Below are 27,178 nucleotides of genomic sequence, written 5' to 3'. Positions count from 1 at the left end.
AATTTCAATATTTTTTTAATACGAACAATATTGCTTAGCAGCAGATTTGAATTTGTTTTCTATTTTTGTTCATTTTATAATAAAAACTATATTGAATTCACTATATTTTGCAGGTATTTGTTACGCTGAATATTTCGGAAGGTGTAATACAATATATGTATGCCTATATGTAAATTTGGATGTATGTAAACGCACATTTCGATTTTGTTATGAAAATAAAGGATTATAAAACAAATAATTAAAAATGGGAGCTTACTGCCAACAAATTTGTTTGTATTAAAACAACGTTAGAGTGTAATTGTGCGCCAATGTAATCCTTTAAGCACGTTTTACATATATGTGTAACGCTAATTTGTTTTTGGTGGCATATTTGACGAATACACAGTGTGGATATTGTATAAAACTTATTGTGTCTGTGGAGTGGAGTGACAATAGCTCACATTGATGTGGTGATAATGGAAAGTTGAATTAAATTAGGAATGTAAAAATTAAAACTATTAATATCGGATTTTGCAACTCAATATTTAAATGAAAATTTGAGTATTTTTCCAATTTCAATTTTTATAAAGTTTAAGATTTATTGGCTGAAAATAACTTTGTATTGATTGTTAGTAATGAAAAATTGGACTAGGAATTATTTTCAACTAAATTCATTAAAATTTAAGAATTATTCTTGAACATTATAGTACAGTTTTAGTTTTACTCTTTGAAATAATCAGTTAATTTTGCAAGGACATTTGATTATATTCGTGAACTTGAATTAAAGTTTCTTAATTTTCAATGATAGTGGTTTAGTTTATCGAATAATTATGGACTTAATTAGTTAGTTTGTATAGTACAATTTTCTTCGCATTACCTTGAGATTAAATGACTGACACTTTCTTGCCTTATAGTTTAAAGACTCTTTTTAATTTGTAATTGCAATATAAATTTAAATTTTGTAGTTTTCTAAAATACAGTTTTTCAGGTTAGTACTACAAAACATTATTTACAAATTAAATTTAGTATTTTTAAATCTTTGTTAAATCTAGCCTTTCGAACAGTATTTTCGCAAATATCTTTTATTGATCGTAATATTATATTATTAAAAAAGAGATGTCTTCTCTTTAAAATTTTTAAATGCTGCACTGCTTGGAAAACTGCACTTACACTTTAAGCAGAATACCTTCAGTTTCCCCGGAAAACGAATTTTTGTAATATGATTTCCGCAGTTGATTTCACATAAAGAGTGTTTTTTTTTTTGAAACCGAAATAATATGACGATTAACAATTTTCAAAAAATTTTAATATTGCACATGAATTGTAGCCTCAATTTAAAACATGATTAAAATATTTAAATTATTTTACTCATTTCCATAAAATATTCACAAATTTTTTCGTTAAATTCTTTTCATTTTGTGCTATGTTTTTGTCTTTCTGCTCAATCAATTTTATTTTTCTTTTAAATTTATAGGAAAACCCATTTTACATAATAAAAATGAAAATATAAGCTTATATGTAAAAAAAAAGAGAAACGTTTTTCTTTTTATTTAATTTTGAATTTGTATTGTAAGGTTTAATCCAATATTAAATTGCTTTCCTGAATCCAAAATGAAAATTAAAATAAATTACATTTCGCCTACATTTCAATTTAACATTTCACCAATTATTTTTATCATTATTGCAAAATTTTCGTGGATGCTAAATGGGAATGAACTGTGTGTGTGTATACATAAATGTGTTTATATACACAAATGCGATAAATTTAATGAAATGAAGAAGAATCAAGGAAATATGTAATAAAATAACAAAAAAAAATATATATAAAGAGCAGATGAGATAAAACTTGGACATGTTTAAATAAATTTAAAGATATTTTTCACTTCAATTTTAATTTATCAATACTTAACGTTATTACTTTATAAATAATATTGTAAGTGTTAGGTTAGGTATACATATAGATGCAGAGTTTGAAGTATGAAATTATATTTAGGAGTGCAAAAGGGACGCAAGAAAAAAATCTTAAATTATTTAATGTTAAAAAGTTTTATTATAGAATTTGTACCTATACAAGGTGTGCAAAAGCCATGGTACTTCCGAAAAATGGTAATTTTTTAAAGTATTTGGAGGTGTAAGACGAGGCAAATGATTTTCATTTTGGAAAATAAATCTTAAACAATTTTGTTTTTGTTGTGAAAATACTTTGGTTTAGTAATTTTTTTCAATTTGTTTTCATGAGGTTTTCGATTAAAGGATTCTTGAAATTTTTGGCATATTGTATTGTACAAAAATGGAGCTCAAAATACCGACATTATTACAACAAATAGAAAAGTGATATGCCTGATTTTTTGGAATTCTTTTTGAATTTTTTTTTCTAAATTTTTTACTTCGGAATTGAGTGCCTCTGAAACTGACAAAATCTTTGATACGAATGCTAAAAAATTTTGATACATCGCTAAAACGGAAACTGTATTTGCCGTGTTTCTCGAGTTCTCAGTAAAAATGTAAAAATTCAACGGTTTTCAGAAATTACATTTTTAGGATCTTATATAGCTCGAGAACGACTGAAAACACAAAATCTTAATGCGTTTCTTTTTCATCTAGACTAATATTATAAACCTGCTACGGAAGTACCATCAGCTTTCGGACACCCTGTAGGTATATATAATTGTATATGTATATATATATTTTGTCTTTCAATTTCACTCTTAATACCTTAAATGTACATAATAAATCCTATTGTATATTAGTATTCTAATATTATTATTATTTTATATAACATAGCCATCCAATTTTAATAAATCCTCTATACAATTCAATGTGTTTATGAGGAACCAAAAAAAAAAATAAACAAAAAAAAGTAAAACAATAAGAAAAAGTGTCTGTGGAAAATATCCACAAATCTATACTGTTTTAGCCTAAAGCAAGAGCAAATATATTAGCAATCTTAACGCCATATAATGAGCATGAATAAAACATATATATGCATAATATACATATATATATACAAATATATATATATATATGTGTATATTATATTTACATATTCAATAATATTATCAGGTATTCCGTTTTATTTATAGTATTTCCTTCTTATGATTTTGTAAGAATATTTGTCTCAGAAAATCTAATGGCCTAGACATTATGTTCTCCAATCACAATTTATAAGGAATATCTACGGGAGTATGCACAAGAGTGTATGCATAAAAGTATTAATGCATGGACATCCGTCTATACGCAAAAAAGAAAATATTTTTTTTTATATCTATAAAAAGTAGAAATCGCAGTAGAAATAAAGAAATTTGTGAATGTTATCAATTATAACAACTTATAGTTTCATTTGTACAAAGTAAATGTGCAATACAGGTTGGATATACTAAAATTTATCTTAATTACATTGTACTGTCTTTATTATAAAATTTCATGAAAAAAATATTTTTTAACCGGGAATGACATTTGTAAAAGCCAACAACTTTATTAGTTGGCTTTCTTCTATTCTTCTTCCGAATTTCGGCGCACGAAAGTGCCACATTACGCGACCGAAATTTGGGTTTTGACTGTCGCAAGAATCATTCCCATAACTTTGCATATAAAAAAAACTGCGGATCTCCTATTAGAAAATGCAAATCTCTTTTCATATTTTCAATTTGGATGTTTAACTTTTGTTTCTTCTACATTAAAATAAGTGCCATAAATGTTAATGTCATTGATTAAACCTAAACATTGTTTAAAATTTTACTTTTCTTTACTGTATTAACTAATCTTTTCTAAAATTCTTTCGAAATTTTATATACATATTCACATTACGTCACTGTGTCATTATATAGACATAATTTAAAAATATATATTTATCGTTTATGTCATTATTTTATACTTTATTACTTACCTTTTCGACATCCGTCTCAAGAAAAGTAATTTTCTTTCCAATGCTATTTAAATATTCTGGTGATAAATGGGATGTGATATCAAAATGCTTAGATTCACTATGCGTTAATGCTTCATTAGGAGGACAACAATACTGGCTGGTTGACGTTAACCTAAAAACAATACGTCCTCTTGATGTAATTTGTATAGTAGAAGCTTTAACAAGTGGTAGAACTTTAGTTGTTGATGGTGTATCTATATATGTATAAAGAAGTTTCCAAATATTAATGTACATTATAACAAAAATATTATGTTATGTAAATATATTTTAAAAACGAGAAAAAATAGAGTTGACCTTGTCAACTCTGTGATACCCGTACGAATTTGTCATTCTATGTGCGAATAAAGATGCTATAACTGACTATGGGACAGACTATGACTTTAAGTTGCCATATTACCATGTTAATTTATGCAAAATTTCAGTACTGTGTTTTTCAAAATACTGTGTGTGCCAAACTACTATTGAAGTTGTATGGCAGCTACCAGAAAGAACCAAGAAATGTTAACGAATTTTGTCAAGCACATCGGCCGTACTAATATATTCACTTCACTTGTGTGAAATTTCAATAGCATAGCTTGCATAGTTTCTGAGATATACCCAAATAAATTTTGAAATTGTATGGCAGCTATCCGAACCGGTACCCCGATCATGTCCAATTTAAATAGGGTTCTGGCACTTACGACAATAAATCATTTGCGAAAATTTGGTGAACTTAGCTCAATTAGTTTTTGAGTTATCGTTGGGACGAACGGACGGACGGACAGACAAAGCTAAATCAACTCAGAATTTGATGCTGATCAAAAACATACACTTGGGTCTATATCTAACACCGTTATTTCTTAGCGTTACAAACGGTAAGGCAAATTTAGTATACCCTTCGAACATACGTTCGTACGGGTATAAAAAAATTAAGAAGAGATGCAAAAAGGAAAAATGACGAACAAAAAAAAAAAATACCAAAAATAAAAATTATGCGGTAAGAATAATATTGAAAATACAAACCTAAATATTTATAGAAACCCAAAATATTCTTGTGATTAATAACTGTAGATAAAAGTTTATCTTTGTGTTAGGATGAAAGGAAAAACAGTTACTTAAAAACAAAAAGTTAAATTTCTAGAGTAAATCTTTCGATTCTCTTTTAAAAGAGGAATTTTAATTGAAATAGTGTTACCATTTTAAGAGTATAGACGTAGTATTGTATAATAAACTCCGAAAAGTTGCTACATCAGGATACAAATATGTAGTACTCGTAAAAGCACAATTAGTTTATTATTATTGTAGATATCTTGTGAGGTAATATGAGCAAGGGAATTATTATTTTGTATGAATTTCGATATAATATAATAAAAAACGTGAAAGTGGCGTATGGATCAAAATAGCATTCAGCCGACGATATGTATTTTAAAAATCTAGTAAAGGGATCGCCCATAATTACGAAAACGTAACAACAAGCACATCGTCTCTGATTTGTTTTTGCATAACTAATGCTATTTTTAATAAATTTATGAAAACATGAGATTGTCTTTGCTGTCCGAAAAAAAAACTGTATGCAAATAAACAAAAGATGTGGATAAGACCGCAATTGACATTATTGTTTATGACTATATCACGAAAATTGAGCGCAACTTTGTAATGTGTGTTTTTTTAGCTTACCATTGAACTAAAAGTGTTCATTAGCAAGCGACTTATTTATATCTAGAATCATATTTAATTTTGATTTTTTGACGAATAACATAATTTCGAAAGCTTTGGTTTTGCTCATATTTATACAAAATACAGTAAGGTCTATTGATTTTCTGAGAAAAATTTGTTTGTACGCCTAATGTCAACGCTGTTCAATATAAAATGATTTTTTTTTATATTAGGTTTATTAAATTTATTATTAATATCTTTGTATTTATAGCAGAACAGATATTAGCTGCTTTAAGCAAATCTACACTGTGATTAAAATTCATGAGCGATAAAAGAACAACAATGAAAATTTTCCTTAAGGCTACTTATTTTCCTTTTATATAAAATGTATATTTTGTGTTTTTTTTTTGTTTTGTAGAAATTCTTTATTAATATAATTTGGGAAAACTTGAACCTATTAACACATTATAAATTCTATAGGGAAATAAATGTTCTCATTTTTTTTTTGTAAAAAAAAAAATTGTTATAAATTATTTTGTTGTTGATATTTTCTACACTGTGGCTTTTTTTTCCTTTTCTTTCTCAATTACTTTAAATGTGTTTTTAAAACCTAATTGATTAAATGCTTATGATTGTGTCTTAAATACTTCAAAACTTATATGCAAGATTATAACTATACTGAAAAGTCACCTTTGCTTTGAAAAAAAAAATATTTTTTGGACAGCAACCAAGGCGAATTCAATTTTTAATAAAATTAAATTAATTTCTAAATTTCTAAATCTAGAACTGAAACTCTCAGTGTGAAATATGAATTTTAAGATCTTTTCAAAATTCTTTTTACAAAAAAGAATTCTGCCATGAAAATCAACTTTCGTTTTTCAAAACACCCTTGAAAATATTTTTCCAATAAAAGAATTTTTAATGATTTTAAAAATAACTTAAGGTGATTTCGTCAACAAGGATAATATCAAGAAAATAATTAAATTTTTTTGGAATGTCTATATTGATTATCTAAATTTAAAATTATTAAAAGAAATAGGAAAGTATAAGTAGTAGAGTTTTTTTTTTAACTTTTTTTGGAAATATATTATAGGCTATAGAAAAGTTATAAAAAATATTTATGGGATTTTGATTAACAAAATTTTAATAAAGATAAAATATAAGGAGATATCGCAAAAAAAATCAAAAATATTGTAATACAACAATTTACATTGGAAATTAAAACATTTTTGAATATAGTTCTATATTTTTATTAGAAAAACTTGGCACCACGCAACGCATCGTAAATATTAAATATTCGAGTGGTCTTTCTTTAACAAAATTACGAAATTGCTTTAAATTATAAAGTTGTATAGGTAGCAAGTAGGTAATTTTTTTGTGATAATTTAAAATATTTTTTTAAATTCTGAAAAATGACTCGTTTAAGTTTATATTGCTGTTGACGTTTCTCAGATTTATTTTTTAAGATTCCTTTAGCAATGAGTGGAGAAAAGGATATGAACAATTATACTTGAGAATATTAATTTAAAAATTTTTCTCTTTGAAGAAAAAATTTTTAAAGTCCTTTTAAAAATTCTAATCAAATACCTGCTAAAAGTAGCTACAGGTAATTTTCTCTAAACCTATAAATACATAAATTGACAATTTTCAAGAATACAATGTATATATACTTAATATACATATAGCGTCTTATTTACGTTAGAAAAGAATTATTTTTTCAAGCATATACTGGAAAATTTTCATGTCTATACGTATATGTAGATACTATGATAAAAATATCTAAATAAAATTGATATTAAAATGGTAAAATATTTTTTCAATCAAAAGCAAATCTACTTACCAGAAAGAAACAAATCCTGAAGTGCTTGTACCGATTGACATAATAATGCCCACATTTCCATTTCAGTAAGTTTTCCACTTTTAGTTGACATCACATCTGCTAATGTCACATATTTTATTTCAGATTGAATACGTTTTCTACCAGTTATTCCAACTGAAACACCCATCATTGGTAATGGACTTAAAGGAACTCCAACAACAACATTATCATAGCTACCTCTACTACTACTACAGCTATTTACATCATTATTTGATTGAATTTTGGATGGAAATTTAAAATAATTTCTATTTGAATTGACATTAAGGATTCCATCAATATTTTTATTTATTAATTGATTATTATCAACAGCATTATTTCCGGTTACTACATTTAATTTCTTTGCATGACATAAAGTTAAAAGGTCATTTCCGTTTGGAATTTCACATATTTTTGTATATTGATGTGACGACGATTGTAGTTGTTTTGGCTGATGTTTTTGATTTTGATATAAATTAAGTTGCCCATCAGCAATATTTTCACAAGTTGATAATTTTAGTTTTGTTTCGGATTTTATTAAATTACTTGATGTTGTTGCTCCAGCTTTATTTGTGTCAAAATGATGTAATTTAATTTCCTGTTCATTCATAAATTGTTTTCTATTTGAATTTACTATAGGAATTTGATTATTATTGTTTTGCGGTTGTGAATAAAAATTGATTATTTGTTGTGGTTTATGGCATCCATAAAATTTATTTTTATCATTTAAAATATTATTCTCTAATGTCGATTTTATTTGAAGTTTATCTACTGGCTCTTCAATATCCTTAGAAGATAAACAATCATAATATGGTTTTTCGAATTTTATACTAACAGGAGGAATATTTTTATATCCTTTTTTCAATTCTTTAGATGGAATAGGATGTGTTGTTGTTGTAGTTGTCGATGCTGCTATTGCCAATAATCCCGTTGATTGTGAATTTATTAAATTTTCATTGAATGAAATTTGATCATTTGGCTCTGAAATATGAATGTCCATAATTTTTTGTACATTCGAACATGTTGCTGTCTGTTGGCTATTTGGAATATTAGTTTCAGATTTTGTAAAATACGGTTGTTGCAGTTGTTGTTGTTGTTGAAATTTTTCTTGCTGATGATATTTTATTTGCTGATACGGTTGTTGTGAATGTAAGTTTATATAAGTGCTCTGATAATTTTTATTTTCTATATTTGAATAGAATTGTGGTTGAATTTGGATTTTCTCTTGATTTTCTGGTAAAACATGTTCATAATGATAAGCCATTGGTGGTTTTTGTATGTTGCCATTGTTATGATGAGTATAAATAGGATTTAGTTGACATTTTGTATTAATGGACATGTGTGATGGTTGAAAATTAAAATTTTTATTTTGTTGTTGTTGTTGTTGTGGACGTTGCTCTAATGGATTATTCAATAATGGATGTTGCTTTTGTGGAATATATTTGTGAATTTTATCATATTGTTGCAAATATAATCTGGGAGGTTTAGCTGGTGGAATGATATTTTGATTATTAGAATTAGAATTATTGTTGTTGGTAGAATTATAATTATTGAATATTGCACTGGTAATATCGTTCTTATTATTATTATTCAAAATATTTTGATTCTGTGTATTGTGAACTGTACTTTTCGAATCAATTGGAAAATATTGTTTTTTATCACCAATTTGATTTTCTAATAATTTTTTATCTCCTGTATTTGATTGTTGAATTTGGGAATTATATATTGTTTTGCAATCAATTGATTTATTTTTTGTATCTATTGGTAACCATTTTCCAGAAATAAGATTGATTTTTTGATTTTCATATTGCTTATCTTGATTATATTGTATTGCAATTTGTTGCTGCTGCTGTTTTTGTAATTGTTCTTTATTGTTGCTTGATTCATGGTTTGTAATTTGCTGTTGTTCATGGTTCGGATGAAAAATTATATTATGACGATTTAATGTGGTGTTATTACTATTATTGTCATTTGTGTTTGTTAAAATTCCTATAGATGATTTTGGTAGGTCCTTGCACTTGTATTGTAGGTAAGGCCCCCTAGGCAATGTATTTGATAAATAGGCACCATAGGTGGGTCGATAATTTTCTATATTATTATTTATATTATTATTATTATTGGTATTATTGTTATTGCTATTATTATTATTGATATTATTGTTGTTGGAATTATTATTATAATTCGCGCTATTTTTCATTTTATTATATTGTTGTATATTTATTTCTGGTAATGTATTACTCTGCTGTTGAATATATTGGATATGATGATTACTTTTATCATTTTGTATTAATTTTTCATTTGATGAGTGATATGATTGTGTTTTATTAAAATTTAATGAATTGAAATCTGCAAAATTTGTTTTCTCCTTTCCTACATATTTTTGATTTATTTCAGTGTGCAACCTAAAATGAAATTGAACAATAAAAAGTAAATAATTATAATCTATATCCGTAATTGGTATTTTCAATAATTTAATTTGGTTAGAATAAAAAAAAATAAATAAAAATTGGAGTAATAATTGTTTTGAATAACAAAACCAATGCTTTATTTCATAAAACAAGAAATAATATTTATTATTCATTAAATTTTCCATTTAATTGAATTTATACAGAATTTTAAAAATTTATTGTCAAATTTTTGTTTTTTATTTTTTAATTGAATTCTAAAGCAATGGTATGCCGATAAAATAATATTGGATACATTTATAAATAATTGCATTGCGAATATGTTAAAATAAATAAAAATTATTTTAGAAAATTTCAGCAAAATGACATTCAGATCAATCGTGTTTTAGCCATAGCTCCTTTAAAATTTTCACTTTGTTTTGAGCATATAGAAGAGCAAATAACAGAGAAAGTACTGTTTGAGTAGTTATAGTAATTAATCACTATCACATTTCTAAGGCTAAGTTGAAATGGATTTTCAATATTAAAAGAATAGAATTTAGTTATTGGAAATACTTTTACAAAATTTAGACAAATCAAATAGGAACTACTTCAATATTATTATTTCAAAAACAAAAAACTTCTCGTAGCAGAAAATTTCAGTACGAAAAATTACTGAGACTGAAATTTGCTTAGATACAGCATTTTTAATAGCAGAAATGATGTCAGACGGATGAACTAGTCACATATTTTTGTAATGCCTGTTGGAAAGGTAAAGATTATTCAATTTTATTGAAAATTTCAAATTTTGTGGAAAATTTAAAAAACAACAAAAGCTGTTCATAAATTTTTAATGTCGCGATAATATTAATAATTTTTACTTTGACTGCAACACTGTGGTTATTTTAAAAAGTTCTTGTATACTATTCTTACTACTTGTTATGTTGCTTGCTTATGTTGCTTTTCTTCAAAATTATCAACATTTAACTTACACTAGGTATACATAATATTTTAACGGTTCAAAAATACACACAACCATACAAAGAACAAGCATTTCTTAAATACCATGGCGTATATATTTCAACAATGCAATTATTGTTTTGTTTCTCTCATGCTTGAAAAAAAAAATGCATATTCCGGTTGCTGCAATTCTTTGCTCATCAAAATTCATAAAAGTAAAAAAAAAAAGGAGGAAAAATAAACACAGAGATAAGAATATTTTTCTAAATGGAAAGGATAACAATAATTTGTTTCTTATTACTCCTGCCGTCTTCGTTTTTCCTACATAGTGAAAAAAAACAAGCTTTAAAACGAAACAAAGCAGTCAATTGATTTTTTTTTAAAGTGCTGAACTGTGACTGGAGCATTTAATTTTTTGAAACTTTACAATTGTTGTTGCTTTTTTTCATCTTTTTCTAATTCATTTCTGTTGAGAAACAAGGACAATTATTTTGCAAATTAAAGTTGTTAAACGTCTTGGCAGGATATGAATCAGATTCAAGGATTTTAGATGTTTTTCAAAATATTATTTTTTACTTGTTTGTTTGAAAAGGAGGAAAATAAAAAAAGAGAAAATTTTGTAACACATTTTTATTTAAAGCTAAGTGCATATTATAGTTTTATTGTAGTTTGGAAGAGCTCTTTTATAAAAGAGCAAGGTCAAAATGTTAAATATTAAATTTCTATTTTGTAGAGTTACAAGAAAAAAATATAAAATAATAGTGAAAAATTATTAAATATGAGTACTTCAATATTGAAATTTTCAAAAAAAACATTTAATAAAATTTTTAACATCAGCACACTAGTTTTTTAATTACAAATAAAAAGAGCAAATATACATACATATGTAAATATATAGCTGTAGCTATTTCATAAATTCTATTTTTGGTGATTTCTGTAAAATGCTTTTCATGAAATTCTTTGTTTCCTACACAGAAAATTCTCCGTATTTTAAGATGTAGAAAACTGCAGTAAAAACGGCATTAAATCTTAAATACAGTATATCTTTGCAGAAAACCAATTTCTCAAGCAGAATTTTTTTTTTTTTAATTCAAACACATCATCATTTAAAGGTTCCAGTTATTCAAAATTCTAAAAATTTTGTTTTATAGCGTTTTATATCAACGACTTATATTTTAAACGCTTAGCATAATCGATTAAACAATATTGGTTACTTCAAGAAAATTAATTCTACTTTCATGGCCAACTAAAGGCCAACACGATAATAATATTATTCTAATTATTATTAATTAATTAATGAAAATACAATTGATGAATTCTCTCCACTATATATAAGTGGAATATTTCATTATGAATCAAGCTTAACAACACATGTGAAAATTCTAATACGAATCTGTCACATTCTTGTTATTTCATTAACCTAAGTAATATTATGAAATTTAACAAAAGTAGTAATATGAGAATATGCGAATCTGTTAAATTTGTGGTACTTGAGACATGACGTTAAAATATATCAGATTCTATACAAGTACTGAGGTACGAGTATTTTTGATTATCGAGTAATAATATTTATTTCGAGTCCTCGAAGTAACTAAAAGTTAGTATAATTATTTCACTGCATACTATGTTAAATAGGGGAATGTTTACAGCTTGAAAGAATTGTCTCAAAGAAATTTCTTCGATTTTGTTATAGTGCGTATTTACATAATACATATAGAAAATTCAAATTATGATGGGGTGTTATAAATCGTATTTATATAAATAATTTCGTATTTAAACAGCAATATTTTTTAATTTAGTTTTTATATTATTATTTTTTTTAAACACAAGGTAAATATTACAAGTTCAAACACATTATATGAAATGGAATTTTATTTGTTTTCCATCGTCGTTTTCATTTTTTGTTTGTAACTTTTCTTCATTTTCAAATTTTCCAATTATATTTTCTTTCGGAAACTTTAATAACAGATTTACAATTTTATGTTAAACTGACATTTTTAATAATTTTCATGACAAATACCTTATTATTCGTTCCCACGTTTCTTATGAAAAAAGTGTAAATAAAGCATGTAAAAGCCAAAAAAAAAATTTCATTTTAAAGATTGCGTATACATGCACAAACACTGATTTTTCATTAAAATTTTCAATATAAGAACTTATTCTGTAATGTATCGATTATAGCGCACAACAACTTACATAATATTTGCAATGCAGAACAGTTTTTGATTTTCCGAATGTTTGATTAAGTAGCTTGACAAAATAAATTTAAAAGAAATCCATAATTGCATATAAATGAACTACAAACATATCTGAATATTTTTTCAAAAATGAAAACATGTGGTTAGAATAACTTAGAATATAGAAATGTTTCTGTTCATATGCCAGTGTATTTTCTGTTCATAAAATCGAAGCATGAAGATATTTTATTTAAGAAATTCTAAATTAATCAACTTTTACCGGATTAATAAATTTTTATATTCTAAATTTTTTATGAATTATTTGTGTTTTCACAAAAAAATTTGTTATGATATTACAAAATTTCGCATATCAATTTTTGGCGAAAACGCATTTCATTATGGCACGGAAATTCAAATACAGTATTTTTAGCGAAATATATAGGATCTGCAAGTTTGTTGGTTTACTCGTGTATCTCAATTTTAACTGATTTTCGATTCTGATGCAAATTTATGTTTAAGTTTATTTTGGCTATACACCTCGAATTGAGCAATTTTTGGAATAGATTTGATTTTAAGAACTGAATTTTTGTACTAAGTGTAAATTTTACGTTAGGTAGATAATTTTTTAGACAAAATTCAACGACAACGCATCTGACAAGAGAACTAGTTATATAATTTTTAAAAGGACATTTTCATAATCTTGGATAACAATGGATATATAAAATTGCTCTCTTTATTGAATTATGAATTTTTGTTCGCGACTTTATGCTTAACTACAAATTAGTTTTATAATTTTTACTTTATAATTTCTTTAATTTTTTTTTACTAATTAGTAAAAATTTAATTAATTTTAAGTATCTGTTACTGCGTACGTTTAAGTTATATTTCATTGGAAAAAAAATGAGTTGCAGGGCAAAATTTGAATCACGATAATTAGAAAACTCAGGACACTCAGATAGCATACGTCCAATCAATATATTTCAATATTTTAGTACTAATCTTATCCAAATTTCACTGTTTGTTTTTAGATTGTGATTGTTTGAGAAAAAAAATTCCTTCCTTTTTATCTTAAATCATTGTAAATTTTGGCAAAATATAAATTGAGCTTGAGAAAATTTTTGGTTTAAATTTATTTTAAAAATCATTAGAATTATTTATGCAATTTATCTAAAGTGATTATTTAGCTAAAATTTAATTATAAAAGATGTTTATTAAACTAACTTCGACCTTGTACAAATAACGGCCAGAAAATTCTTATAATAAATTATAAAAACAAATAAATTTTAATAGAAATCTTTCATTCTCATAATTTGTATACATATTATTCCAACATAGTTTCAATACAACGTGTATAGCCGTTGCGATTATAATGGAAAGGAATCGATGTGATGCTGACAAAGAGGAATCGATATTATGGTAATTAAGTCTCAAATTTATATCTTATTATTTTGCGTTACATGAATAATGATATAATATGATTTTTAAAATTTTCTAATAAATTATAAAAAAATGAATATGATGAGGTATTACGTAAAATCTCAAAAAAAAAAAAGAATTTGTTAGCATATCATATTATAAATTATCCTTGCTGCAATTTGTCATCATTTCATTTACAAAGGTCCTTGTAATATAAAATAACATGTACCATTTCCATTTTTTTTGTCATTATTAATTTATCCGTTTCTATGAATTTTTTTCAAAAAAGCATGCAAAGATATTCTCTTTACGCGTATTTGTGTGTACACTGCACACATTGCTTTTAAGCAGTATACGTGGGTCTATATTATTATCTAATATCTAAAATAGAACATTATCAACCTTGGATTGTTTTTATCTTGTTAAAAAAAAAAAATTAAGCAAACTTTTTCATCAAATAGAAAACTTTTTAAAGGTCTCTATAGAATTTTTCATCAAAACAGACAAGTCAATTTTTAAGAGTATACCTAATATATAGGATGCTTAAAAGTATTTTTAATCTGTGTATAAGAATTACAATTTTCGCACATCAATCATTAAAAATCACATTTTGAGTATTTTAAAGTAGGTACTTATTTAAAAGAAAAAATTAAACAATTTCCTTGTAATGTGTAAAGCAAGGTAGCATGGTAAATTTTATTATATTAAAAATTTGGTTGTTTCTATCGAACACATTGTATACGATAAGGGAGGTAATATGATGGCACCAAATTTCGGATGTCGAGTTTTTGGTTGAAATTTTTGGAGAGATCTCGGTTGGGTTGTTTGTCTGTATGTGTATGCGTGTATCTCAAGTTCGGGTGAACCAATTTTTGTGAAATTTTTTATATATGTATCAGTTTATTTTGGCTATGTCACAGATTGATCAACTTTAGGGATATATCAGACCGATTGATAATTTCTCTTTATTTTTGCGAAAATAAAGAGAAATTATCAACTAATTTACTTGAAATTTAATTAGGCTCGAAAACCGAACTGGGGGCAGATTCTACATTTTTTACCATGTAAGCCGAACGGATTGATGGAACTTTTGGAAGTTTTATATTTGAGTTCGGTTGTTCTGGCTGAGAAACTAACTGATAAACTTTTCAGGGAATTTGAATGGCCAAAACTCTACTTAAAGACAAATTTACATTTTTTGATGAATCTTAACTAAAAGCCTACTATACTGTCCTCAAAAGTAAAAAAATATGTTTAAAGCGCATTTTTATAATCTTTTGCAACGCTTTCACTAAGCTAGACAATATGCATTGCGGTCGGTTATATGCTGATCACATCAGATTTTTTAAGATGAAGTTTGTTTTTTAAAGAATATTATTAAACATAATGTCTTTATTTTCTTCAAGGTTTTTTTTTTTTTTGAAAAAGTATTGCAAGTTGTCAAAATTTTTAATAAGTTGAATGAAATTAAATTAATACTAAGTTATTTTCAAAACTCATTATATTCAAAAAAGATTAGATTTTTTTTTTAGATTTTCAAGATTTAAATTTAGATGTTGTTGAGAAAGAATTTCTATTTGGAAAATATTCAAAATTTGTGGTTGGATTCAGAATATTTTCAAATTTCAATTCGGAAAAACATTGATAATCTTTTACTGATTATGACAGCTTGCATCCTTTTTTACCTTTTTAAATTAATTAACATAGTTGAATTTCTGACAAGAAATGTCCTTTAATTTTATATTAGTTTTACGTAGCTAGATCCAATTATGTACGTGTTACGGACAGGTATAAACGTTGCGGGTTAAACGATAAGATTTATAGTCGATTTATGGGGCAAAAACTTCTGGGTGATTTTAGATTATAGTAATATGCAATTCTAAATGAATTATATTTTTAATTTTCAATGTATAAAGGGCTTGTTCTCATGAACAATAATACTAAAATCTGATCTCTGACTCACACTTTGAGTACAGAGCAATTAAGATCCTTTTTAATTTATTATTATTTTAGAAATAAAATAAATTTATGTAAATAATTTCTTATTTCCGAAGTCTCTTTTATCACAATTCTACTGTAAAATAAATTCAAAATTGTGCATCAATATTTTCTTCATACATATATACCTTCATAATTATGTAAGTTATACGTAAGAATATTTTTATATAGTAACTGTTAAATATACATGTATATTCATTACAAGTACTTAATTTTGAATTTAAAATTTTCATAAATTATTATTCATTACTATTGTTATACATTATATTATTAAAATGAGAATATTCTAGACCCAACAAAAATAGATAAGGCAAAAGAAATAAAATACCTAACCAACTTTTGATATATTACCCAAAATTAATGAAGTTCGGCCTTGAAAAACCAAAAAAAAAAAAATTAAATTATGTTGATTTCGTTAAAATTTTTGTCCTGGTTTTTTTAAACCAAAAGAATTTTTTTTCTTTTTTTTTTTCTTTTTTATATTTTTTAACGCTATATAAGTATAAAAGTGAAATAATGATGTCATTTATAGCAAAATTGATAAGGTGGATTCCAAATATTTTTTTTTTAACACGTGTACCATTCAACACTGAATCTTTAGAAAATGTTGATTCATTGTGTAAAAAGTGTAATATATTTTATCATATATAAAATATTCGTATGGGAAATGAATTCCTTTGGGGGTTTCCTACATTAGATAAACAAAAAAAAAAAAAAAAAAATTGTCAATAGAAAATATTTTTGATTTATGAAACATTTTAGAGATTACATTGGAGGCTCTCAATATTTGAAATAATGTTGCTTGTTATTCAATACCAAAAAATTTCCCAGTGATTTTTAAAATAAACAAGTAAAATGTATTTTAAGAACCAGGGTGCATATTATTACAAGAATATATGGCCTTTTGTTGAAAAACTTTTATTAAGCGAAAAATAGGAAGGTCGTAAATTCGTGAAGATATTCATGAATGTGAGACAAAAAAGTAGAGAATGGTAGCACATGTTATTAACAAATTGTATTCAAAGGCAATTAATTAAAAATTTTGTTGTTAAATAGACCGAAAATTTTAAATTTTCTATTCTAGTGTCAAAAACTTTAAAAAATTCATTAATACAAACTTTCCATTTGTGCAACTAAAAAACTGTTCTGGTTAATTACTTTTCGTGTCTTCATTTTAAGCAAATTAAAGAAAGTTAGTCTTCACCCATAATAATTAACTTCTCCAAAAAGAAAAAAGTTAGTTCAAAATAAATTTTTGTTGTTTGTGTTTCTGGGATGCAATTATCTGCTAGATACCGACATACCCGTCGGAAGTTTAGCACCTTCTGAAAATAATTTTTCAGATGATGTTAAACTTCCGGTTTCTTGAAAATAATGTATATGAAAATAATGTAGAAAGTATACAATACAAGAAGTGGTTTTAGGTCTTCTAAAATTTCGATAAAAATATGTGCAATATGTGTGATACGAAAACCTGCCTTCATACACACAGAGTTTAAATTAATTTCAATTATTTTACGCATTTGATTGTTTAAAGGCAGACGTTTTTTTTACCTCCTCATTTGTATTTATTATAGTAAAGAAATTTTTAGATAAAACTTATTTAGTTACCACAAACTCTATCAATTTAAGATTGGCAATGCGTGCTTAATTTGTGTTCAAAAGCTAACTATCATCTAAATCTAAAAGAATCATTTAATCATCTAAAAGAGAAACTACATAACAAGTTATTAATGTTAATTTTAAATAACCCATGTTATGGCACAAAGTTTTGCATGTCGAGTTTTCAGTGGAAATGTGTTTGTCTATGACATATTGGAAAGGTTGACTAAAATATTTTTTTAGAAATTTCAGTTCTGTTTACGGATGGTAGTTATAATTTTGCCCATATACAGTGAAATAATCAACCAATTTTTCTGATATTTAGATAAGATCAAATAATGAGGCGGTCAATTTCTCAGGAGCATCAGGGAACGGAAACTGAACTATCACGATAGGTGAATTTTAGATTTGTACCATATTTGAGGAATTAATTCAATTTCTGCAAATTTGGTATTTGAGTTTCGATTATCAACAAAATCAATTGATAAAAATGGAATCACAAAAAATCAAAACCTGTTAAGAATAAAATTTACAATTTTCTAAGACTTATGCGACACTTTAACAAGGCGGTTATGTGCTGATCACATAAGATTTTTTTTCCTACCGTTCGTTTTTGTAGTATATGCACTGTTAAACCTTAAATTACGAGTACAATACTACAATTTATAAATTTGATCATAAAATATTCTTAACAAAAATGAATCAATGCATTGATTTAGAAAATTTAAGTCAGTTGTATTTTTATTGCCATGCTATAAGATTTTATAATCAATATCTATAATTTATTTAATTTCAAGCCTGTATTATACGCAATGTATGTAAGAAGTACATAGGAAGAATATAAGGACACAATTTTAGAAGCTATTCAATTCTTACCTTGGTAAGTAGTTTATCGAGAAATTACACATTTTGGCTAAAAATATGTATTAACAATTTTATATTGTAGGTTCCCTTTTGCCTATTCATTGTTATTATGCCTCTCATCATCATTAAGGCAGTATTAAATAAATTTTATCAGAAGTAATATATTTTGCTCTAATATACATACTGTATGTCCTGTTTTTCTTTCACGTTTACCACGAATTTGTGTAAACAAATTTAGTAAGAAATATTTTTTATAAATTAGTCTGTCCTAAATATTAGCCATTTAATTTTCGGTATTTGAAACCTGTTCTTGATTATGAATACATTATGCTTCCAACTTTATCAATCATAAAGGATCAATCATAAAGGAAAAGAATGATTGAGAATTAAATTTTAATATTGATTATAAATTTTCATACTATATGAATAAAAATTCGAATTTCCAATATTATATATGATAAGTTTGATGCAGTAGCTAAAATGATAAACTAGCAGTTAAATGTTGAAAGAAATCTTAAATCTGCCCGTTGTCATTGCACCCATCACATAAAATTGGCAGAATATACTGTTATAATTAATAAATATATTGTTCTGTTGTCCCTTAAAAGTTACTCACATTCGATGCTTTTACTCAATATTAAAATATAAAAGTTCGATTTCATATAATGACACTATAACAATATACACCATCAGTATCATCATCATCATCATAGTCATTTATATATATACTTTTATATGATCACTACCTTACACATATAATATTGTGTCGGTGTTTTATGTAGTGAATTCATTTACTGTCAAAAAATAATAAGGAAGAGGAAATAAATCGAATAAAATAGTAAAAAAAATAAAAACAAAAAAACAATAGCTTTAGATTTTTTTTGTCTCTTTTTTTTGTTGTTGTTTCCTTTCTATTCTTGTATTTTTCTCTTTCTCTTTTAGTATACTATTTCTTATATTAGAATTTTTTTTGTATAATTTTTTCGGTGTCCTGATTCAATATTATTGTTTGAAATTACTTTTCTATTTCATTTATACTGTATAGTATTTGTTCACATTTTTCTTCATACTATTTCAACTGTAGTATATTGTAATGGTAATAATAATGGATAAAATAAATATATACAAGATAAAAAAACAAGTTTTTCTAAATTAGACCTGGTTTTTGAAAAGCATAATTTCTTTAAAAGTATTTCAACTTGCATAATGATTTTTATTTTATTTTGTATGTGGAAGATCAATTAGTATGCATATTGGATTGGATTATTAGAAAAACCGGGAAGTTAATGAGTATAATTTCCCCTTTTTTCCAAGATTTTGGAAAACTAAAATTATTAAAAAAGAATGAAATATGCACTTCATTTATGCATATGTGTGGAATTCCGCTTATGATGTTGAAAGTTTGAGGCTGTGTGATCCCATTTCACTTAGCAAAATTGACTTATAAATTTTCAAAAAATGAATTTTCGCTAAGTTTTTCAAAAATCACTTTAAGTGATCATTAAATTAAAACAAATAACACTTAGTGTATGAGCAGTGAATTAAAAAAAAAACTTTTCAAAAAAATTTTCAAAATAAATCGATACAAAAATAGACAGCTAAAATAATTCAATCTATTGTAGAATATTTCTTTTTTCATAGAATTTTTAATGTACCAACATATTTATATAGATTTGACCATATTCACAAAATATGAAGGCAATATGGATACATTTTGGAAAGTAAAAATTTTATATAATAACATATACGATACAATGACATGTTGCTTATGATCCCTTAAATAGCATTGATAATGATGATGATAATGATGATGATGATAATGGCGATGTTGTTATTGACGAAAATTATTGTACTTTCCATTATATTGTTCATATATTCTTCATAATATTATTATTATCTTTATTTAGGATAATACTTATAAGGATATTCTTAAAAAAATATTATGTAACAATATTACTTTTTTTTTATATTTTATTGTTTTTTTTTTTTCATTTCGTTTACTAAATAAATATATTATTACTGTTGTGTTGTATTAAAGCGATATCCGATTTTCAAATTTACCTACAAAACATTTCATCTCAACAGTTGGATATTAAATTCATAAATATTTTTGTAAAATTAATAAAATATTTTAAACATTTCATTGACAACTCTGTTCTTTTTCATAGTTGCGGCGATTGTGCGTTTGAGAATTTTGAATGAAAAATTTTCAATATTCTAATAATTTCGTATAAGATATTTCATCGATTGTTTTCTTTAAAAAATCTCACTTTAATCATTAAAAGCTGTTTTTAATATTAAAATCCCAACATAATATGCAGCTTTACAATATTCGGTCTAATTTTCTTCCGATTATTTATTCTTTCTATTATTAGTTATTCAGAATTCATAGAACTAGCAAACATTTTTTTTATGTTTTTCCATTTTTTTTGCATTTTATTAAAAAATCTATGCAGAAAATAGATTGCTCGAAATTAATTTGTATTCGTCGGCTTTTGTACTAATATAAGTAAGAGGGTGCCTAAGGCTAAACTTTACAGTAGCATTGATTTTTTTTTTCTTATAACTCGCTAAATTTTTAACTCGCCGTGCGGTAGTTGCCTTACGTTAGATCGTTCATATATGGGACGACTGCTATTAAGTAGTCGTTTTATGTATATATATAAATATATATAAATAAAATTTGAAGAATGTAGAGTAATCACAAATTTGCACAAAGCTACTTCAACTCTATTACATTCAGATTTATTCACTGTTTGATACCCTTTACATACTAGTGTCATTACTGAATCTTATTTCTTCAAAAAAAAAACAAAATTATTAAATTTCTGAAAAATTTTTATTGATAAGACTCATGTATAGAATATTACGACCATATTAAATTGTGAAGACTATACTAATGGAAGACACATATAAGTTATTTGAAAACGCAAAAAACGATCCGAAAGAACTTTCTAAAAAAAATTCTTTGATCATTTTTAAATTTTTAACATTTTCAATTAAATAATATAAAATAGAAAAATATAAAAAACCTGAGGACATCTGGGATTCGTACTTTACTGGATACAGTTTAAAACTGTTGCTCAAGTTATAAAACTCAATAATTATAAAAAATTTATGAAAGATTACGAAATCATGTCATTAATTTAGAATAAATGGATAACAAGGGAGGAAACTTTTAGTATTTTACAGACTAAATAAATTTAGGATTTTCATTTCATGTATTAAGTAACTATTTTTTGTTTACATTGAGGAACAAAGATTGCATACTTAGGATGATTTTTTGATACATATTTCTCTAACTTCAAGTACAGGGATAAACACTCTCCCTCCAAATATAAAGGCTTATATTTGGAGGGACAGTGTTTATCCCTTGTATTCCAAAGGAAAATTCATTAATTTTTGTTCAATAATTTTGAGTGTTACAAATTATGCATAAGATTTTTAACTTAAAAATTTTTATTTCCCAAATGAATTAATAAAAAAAATTAATGAAAAATTATCACAGTTAACAAGTTAAAATTACATTTTTACTGATAAGAATCTTTGTATTATGCTCTCATCCGTATAAATTAACAAACCCAACCGAAATATTTGCTCCTATACACTCACAAATTATTACAGAAATATTTTATAAAATACATAATGTACCTATACGTTTATTATATATCTATTGTATTTAGTTCTTAGAAATATTGTTTTATAATATAGCCACAGTTAGTTGTTGTATATATAGGAAAAGGAAATGATGTCCTGCCAAGGAATAACTTTAAAATTTGTTAGAAATATTTTTGTTTTTTTTTTCTCTTTTTATTTTTGTAGAAATGATTAATGTGTAGGCGCTATGACGTATAAAATATATTAGGAAAATAAATTTTTGTAAATAACAGTATGTCAAATCATGATTTATTGTGATCACAATTATATAGAAAACAAAGAAAATTAAAAGTTTTCATTTCTTTTAATATTCTCCCTTGTCAAAAAAATAAGAATTTCTATCTTTCAGTAAAAATTTGTAATCATTTAAGATTGTCAACGAAATATTTTAAAATATCGCTTTAATTTAATAAGCAAATAAATGAAAAAAAAAAACAGGAAACTTTTTTAATATTGTCACAAATGGATGACAAAAAAAAACTAATTAACCATTATGATGGAGTTTTATTATGTAAACTTGTTAAAGCAAACCTAGAATGCGAAAGGTTTTATTTTAAATTCTAATGAGTGAATGGGGAGCAGTGGCCGAATCAAAAACATCAAGCCTCTCGTAGAAGGTTCCAAATAGTGTTAACAAAAAATGTCTTCGAAACTGATTTTCCTCTTATCCCTTCACTCACTATGCAGCTCACCTGTTGCTACGTAACACATTTTGAAAAAATGTGGTATATACTTTCATCCCCACATTAAAAATACTGATCTTGGTATAAGCCAATTTTGGAATACAAACATTAAGTATGATGTTTTATAGATATTAGTCTATCTAAAGGTTTTAAAAATAATCTTCTTAGCCTGCAAAGGGTTAAGTTTATTTACAAATATTTAAAAGAACATTACTGATACTCTACATTTTTTTTTCTATTTTTAATTTGTAATTTTGACACGTTTTAACTTTTCTAATTTTTTTTTTTTTGAGTAAGCTTTTTAATATTGTTTTTACATACGTGACAAAAAGGTCAAGGTCTTTTACTCTAAAAAAAAAAAATAAATGTGTATTTAAATAATGTGTTTTGTAAGATTTTGTTATTTTATTTCAAATTATTGAAATTTTTGAGTAAATGCCTAACATCTTACCCACGTACCCATATTTAATTTCTTTTATTAAAAGAGAAATATGTAGATATCTACTAAATTAAATGTTCTATAATATTAATTTGACGATAGTGTGAAGGTATGTGAAATAGTATTTAAAAAAATTATCTTATAAAAACTATTATTTATTAATTAAGATCATTAAAACTAAAAAATATGAACTGAAAAAGTAGTTATTGTTTTCAGGCAGTTTGATTGGCGATATTTAAAGCGATAGATTTTGGTTGAGAGTCCTGTTTTGATCAATCCAAAATATTAGATTGGATATAAAAAATATGCAGGAGTAGTAGGGTGGTTAATTAAACAGAAAATTCTCGTCATTCCTGGCCCTGGTCTGACGAGGTTTCTTTGCGAGGTTTCAACTGCTTAAAGAAAAAGGAAGAATATACATGCACAAAATATAATAAGTGGCGGATAATTTGAATTTTGCCTTGTATAAGATTGCACAACGTCGGATTTTCGTGAGTTGAATTTTGTCAGACCTATAGCTTTGTTGGGGGGTGGGATTCCTGAAGGTTTTGTAACCAATCAGTGTTCCCACTCAATAAAAACAAAATGTATCCAATTTCAAGAACAAAATGTATCCAAAATGTATCCAGCCTCCTAAAGTAGAATTATTATACTAAATCGCCTTATTTTATACCAATAAACTCTTAAATAATATTAATTTGCTTTATTCAACAATGTAAGTTTCGTTATTTATAGTAAATTCTTTTAGAAATCACACGCAATTTCTATTACATTTTAAAATTTAAGGTCAGAAAATATATGTTCTGTAGCTGTTGAACTATGCGGTAAAAACTATTCAGCACGAAAACGGGCAAATTTTATTTAGTCAGCAAATAACATTTTTTGGAAGATAATGCACTTAAAAGTTACAGCACTTTAAAAGTTTTCTAACATTTATTTAGTGTTCGAGAAAGAAATGTATCCATATTTCAGCAAAATTTTAAAATGTAGCCAATTTCGACATTTTAGCAGATTTGAGTATCTTTGTATCCAAGCTAAATTTTAAAGCAAAAATGTATCCAAATGGATACAATTGTATCCAAGTGGGAACGCTGTAACCAATGGAAGGTTAAAATAAGTCTTATCATGACTAGAGCGTGTCAACCATTGCCAAATTAAGGTAATAATCAATATGGAAAAAAAAATATAGTAAAAGCTTAGAAACAACAATTTTTTAATTTTGCTAATTAAAAAAGACATTACTCACATTGTTACTAAATATTTGGATAACTATATAACTCACGTAAAAGAAAATTTAATTAATTTAAAACCTCTTAGAATATTTATTTGCTTCAAAATGGACATCTACTCGCTATATAGCTATAATAATCAGCCTTTATACATCTTCCCCTAAATACTTATAAACATTACACTTCATATATATTATTATTTCAAACAGCTCATATTTCAGGCACACCTATGTATGTTTTCTGAGCTAATCGTCAACTCATTAAGTTGTTCTAAATAAAAAATCATACAATATAAAATGAAGGTACATGAAATGTTAAAGCAAATGATTTAATTAATTGACACGCCACGAATCCTTTTTTTTAAATTTATAAATTTCACAGTGTTTTAGTAATGCCCTCAAACAAGTATTGTACAGTATTTATGTAGTTTATATGAGATTTTCTTTTCTATGATTTGTGGGGTTGTCGACAAATAGCTATGAGTATTATTGCTAGCAAAAATAGTTACCTATATTTTCCGATTTTTAAATTTTATATCATTGAATAGATTTTTATTCAATGGAAGTCAAATTATTTTATGTCTTTCAAAATAATTTACATCTAATCTGCTTTATGAACATTTTTATATACCCAGCTCTGATATTACAGAACATTAACTAGTTACTAGCTACTGTATTGATTGATTGTTTAACAAAATATAATATTAATTATAAGAAAAAAAATTTTTCATTTTATTTTTTGTTACATTATACTCGTATTATTTTTTGTTATATTATTGCCGATATATGAATTTGAAATATGCAAATTTTTAAGTTTAATTATTATAACCATCATGTGAGTATGTGAAATTAAAATAATTTTAATCGGATCTACCTAAGAATTACCTAAGAAACTACCTACTCAATACTTAAAAAGCAATCCAAAATTGTTATACTACGATTATAATCGAGAGTGATATACGTTAATTACTTTGGAAACCTGCAGTATTAGTAGAAATGATTTTTCATGCTATCTTATACGCGTATTATAAGTACGAGCAATTCAAAACGATTTCTTTTCATCATATGGTCTTTGGATGTGCTGGATTAATTTTTTTGATTAATGTACACTTGATTTATTATTATTACGTCTTCAACATAATCCATTCGTCATATAGTTTTAAATTTGTAAATTACAGGGATTAATCAAATGAAAAAAAACAATTAATATATACTTAATTGAAACACCTGTGATTTACTTAATATTAACAACTTATTTATTTATTTATGAATATTTTAAAATTATTAAGCTTCTTATTAAAGAAATCTTCTTTTGAATTCAAATTTATAAAATAAGAATTAATTAAAAAAAATTGTAATATGAACTAAATTTTCATTACCCAAAATTTCAATAAAATTCGAGAGCTTATAACAACATAAAAGAAATATTTCAAAATATGTAAGTTCATCATATATATTATATAATAAAATATTATTATTGAAGTTCATATGAATTATATAACAGAAAATGTATGCATTCATATTGTGAACTGAACTTTTTTACATATACATTTATGGAAGTTTTATGTTAGCACAACAAATAATGTAATTGGACTAATTCATATATAGTTACTGCACATTCCATTAACATATACCATTGCTTAAGCGCGAACATTATTTGACACAATATAAAATTTGAAAAATCCAATTATGTTTAATGCATTTTTTTGGAACTTAATTAAAAATGTTGTTTTTGGATGAAGTTGAATTATTATGACTATAATTTAGAAAAGATTCATAAAATTTACAATTTTACATATAAAGAATAATTTTTCACAGTATAGACACAAGTTCATTTAGAAAATTTTAAAGTTGCCTAGCATGTAATGCCTATAGATAAGAAACAATTCAACTATTTAACACGCGAATAATGAGATTTCTTTCATTTCGTACCATAAAGTTTGTTGATTTTTAGTTGGTAGTTACTGCTTGAAACGAAATATTTTCCATTTTCTATATTATATATATGGGACTAATTGTAATTCTGTAATATTTAGTGGGACTAACTGGACTATAATTCTTAATATGGGAAAAAACCATCAGTTTTTCTCAGAATATATGGCATGTGCACAAACATTCCTTGGAATTATTGCAGTTTAGTCTCATTTACTATTGTAGAATTAAAAAAAATTAATGACTAATTTTCGAAAAATTCAATTTCTTTTTGTTTTTTGTAAAGAATTTAAAAGAAAATTTTTTTCTTATTTAAAGTTCTTTGAAATTGTTTTTTAATTAAATTATTAAAATATCAGCATAGCAAATCGAAAATATGTTTATTATTAGGAATACTAAAACGTACATATTATATAATATTGTAGATATTACACGGTATATAAA

The 27,178-nt window shown here is 25.2% G+C and overlaps 2 protein-coding genes across 3 annotated transcripts in view; both read right to left on the bottom strand.

Moving 5' to 3' along the window:
* LOC129609770 (uncharacterized) overlaps window positions 1–17,891 on the bottom strand; it is an 89,728-nt gene extending 71,837 nt beyond the window's left edge. The window contains exons 1-3 of the mRNA XM_055521889.1: window positions 17,884–17,891; window positions 7,380–9,796; window positions 3,866–4,098 (exon numbers count right to left, since the gene is read on the bottom strand). Of these exons, the coding sequence (XP_055377864.1) occupies window positions 3,866–4,098; window positions 7,380–9,796; window positions 17,884–17,891 (2,658 nt within the window). The remainder of the gene's footprint in view (window positions 1–3,865; window positions 4,099–7,379; window positions 9,797–17,883) is intronic.
* The window catches only part of LOC129609901 (probable basic-leucine zipper transcription factor E), a 30,133-nt gene continuing 12,612 nt past the window's right edge, over window positions 9,658–27,178 (bottom strand). For both annotated transcript variants that reach the window (XM_055522145.1, XM_055522146.1), the window contains one exon: window positions 9,658–9,796. The gene's annotated coding sequence lies outside the window, so the exon portion shown is untranslated. The remainder of the gene's footprint in view (window positions 9,797–27,178) is intronic.

Source organism: Condylostylus longicornis, unplaced genomic scaffold (assembly GCF_029603195.1).
Source record: "Condylostylus longicornis isolate FDR11 unplaced genomic scaffold, ASM2960319v2 ptg000040l, whole genome shotgun sequence".
In the NCBI taxonomy this organism is placed as follows: domain Eukaryota; kingdom Metazoa; phylum Arthropoda; class Insecta; order Diptera; family Dolichopodidae; genus Condylostylus; species Condylostylus longicornis.
The sequence above is the reverse complement of the archived record's forward strand: the minus strand, read 5'-3'. Positions and strand labels throughout refer to the sequence as shown.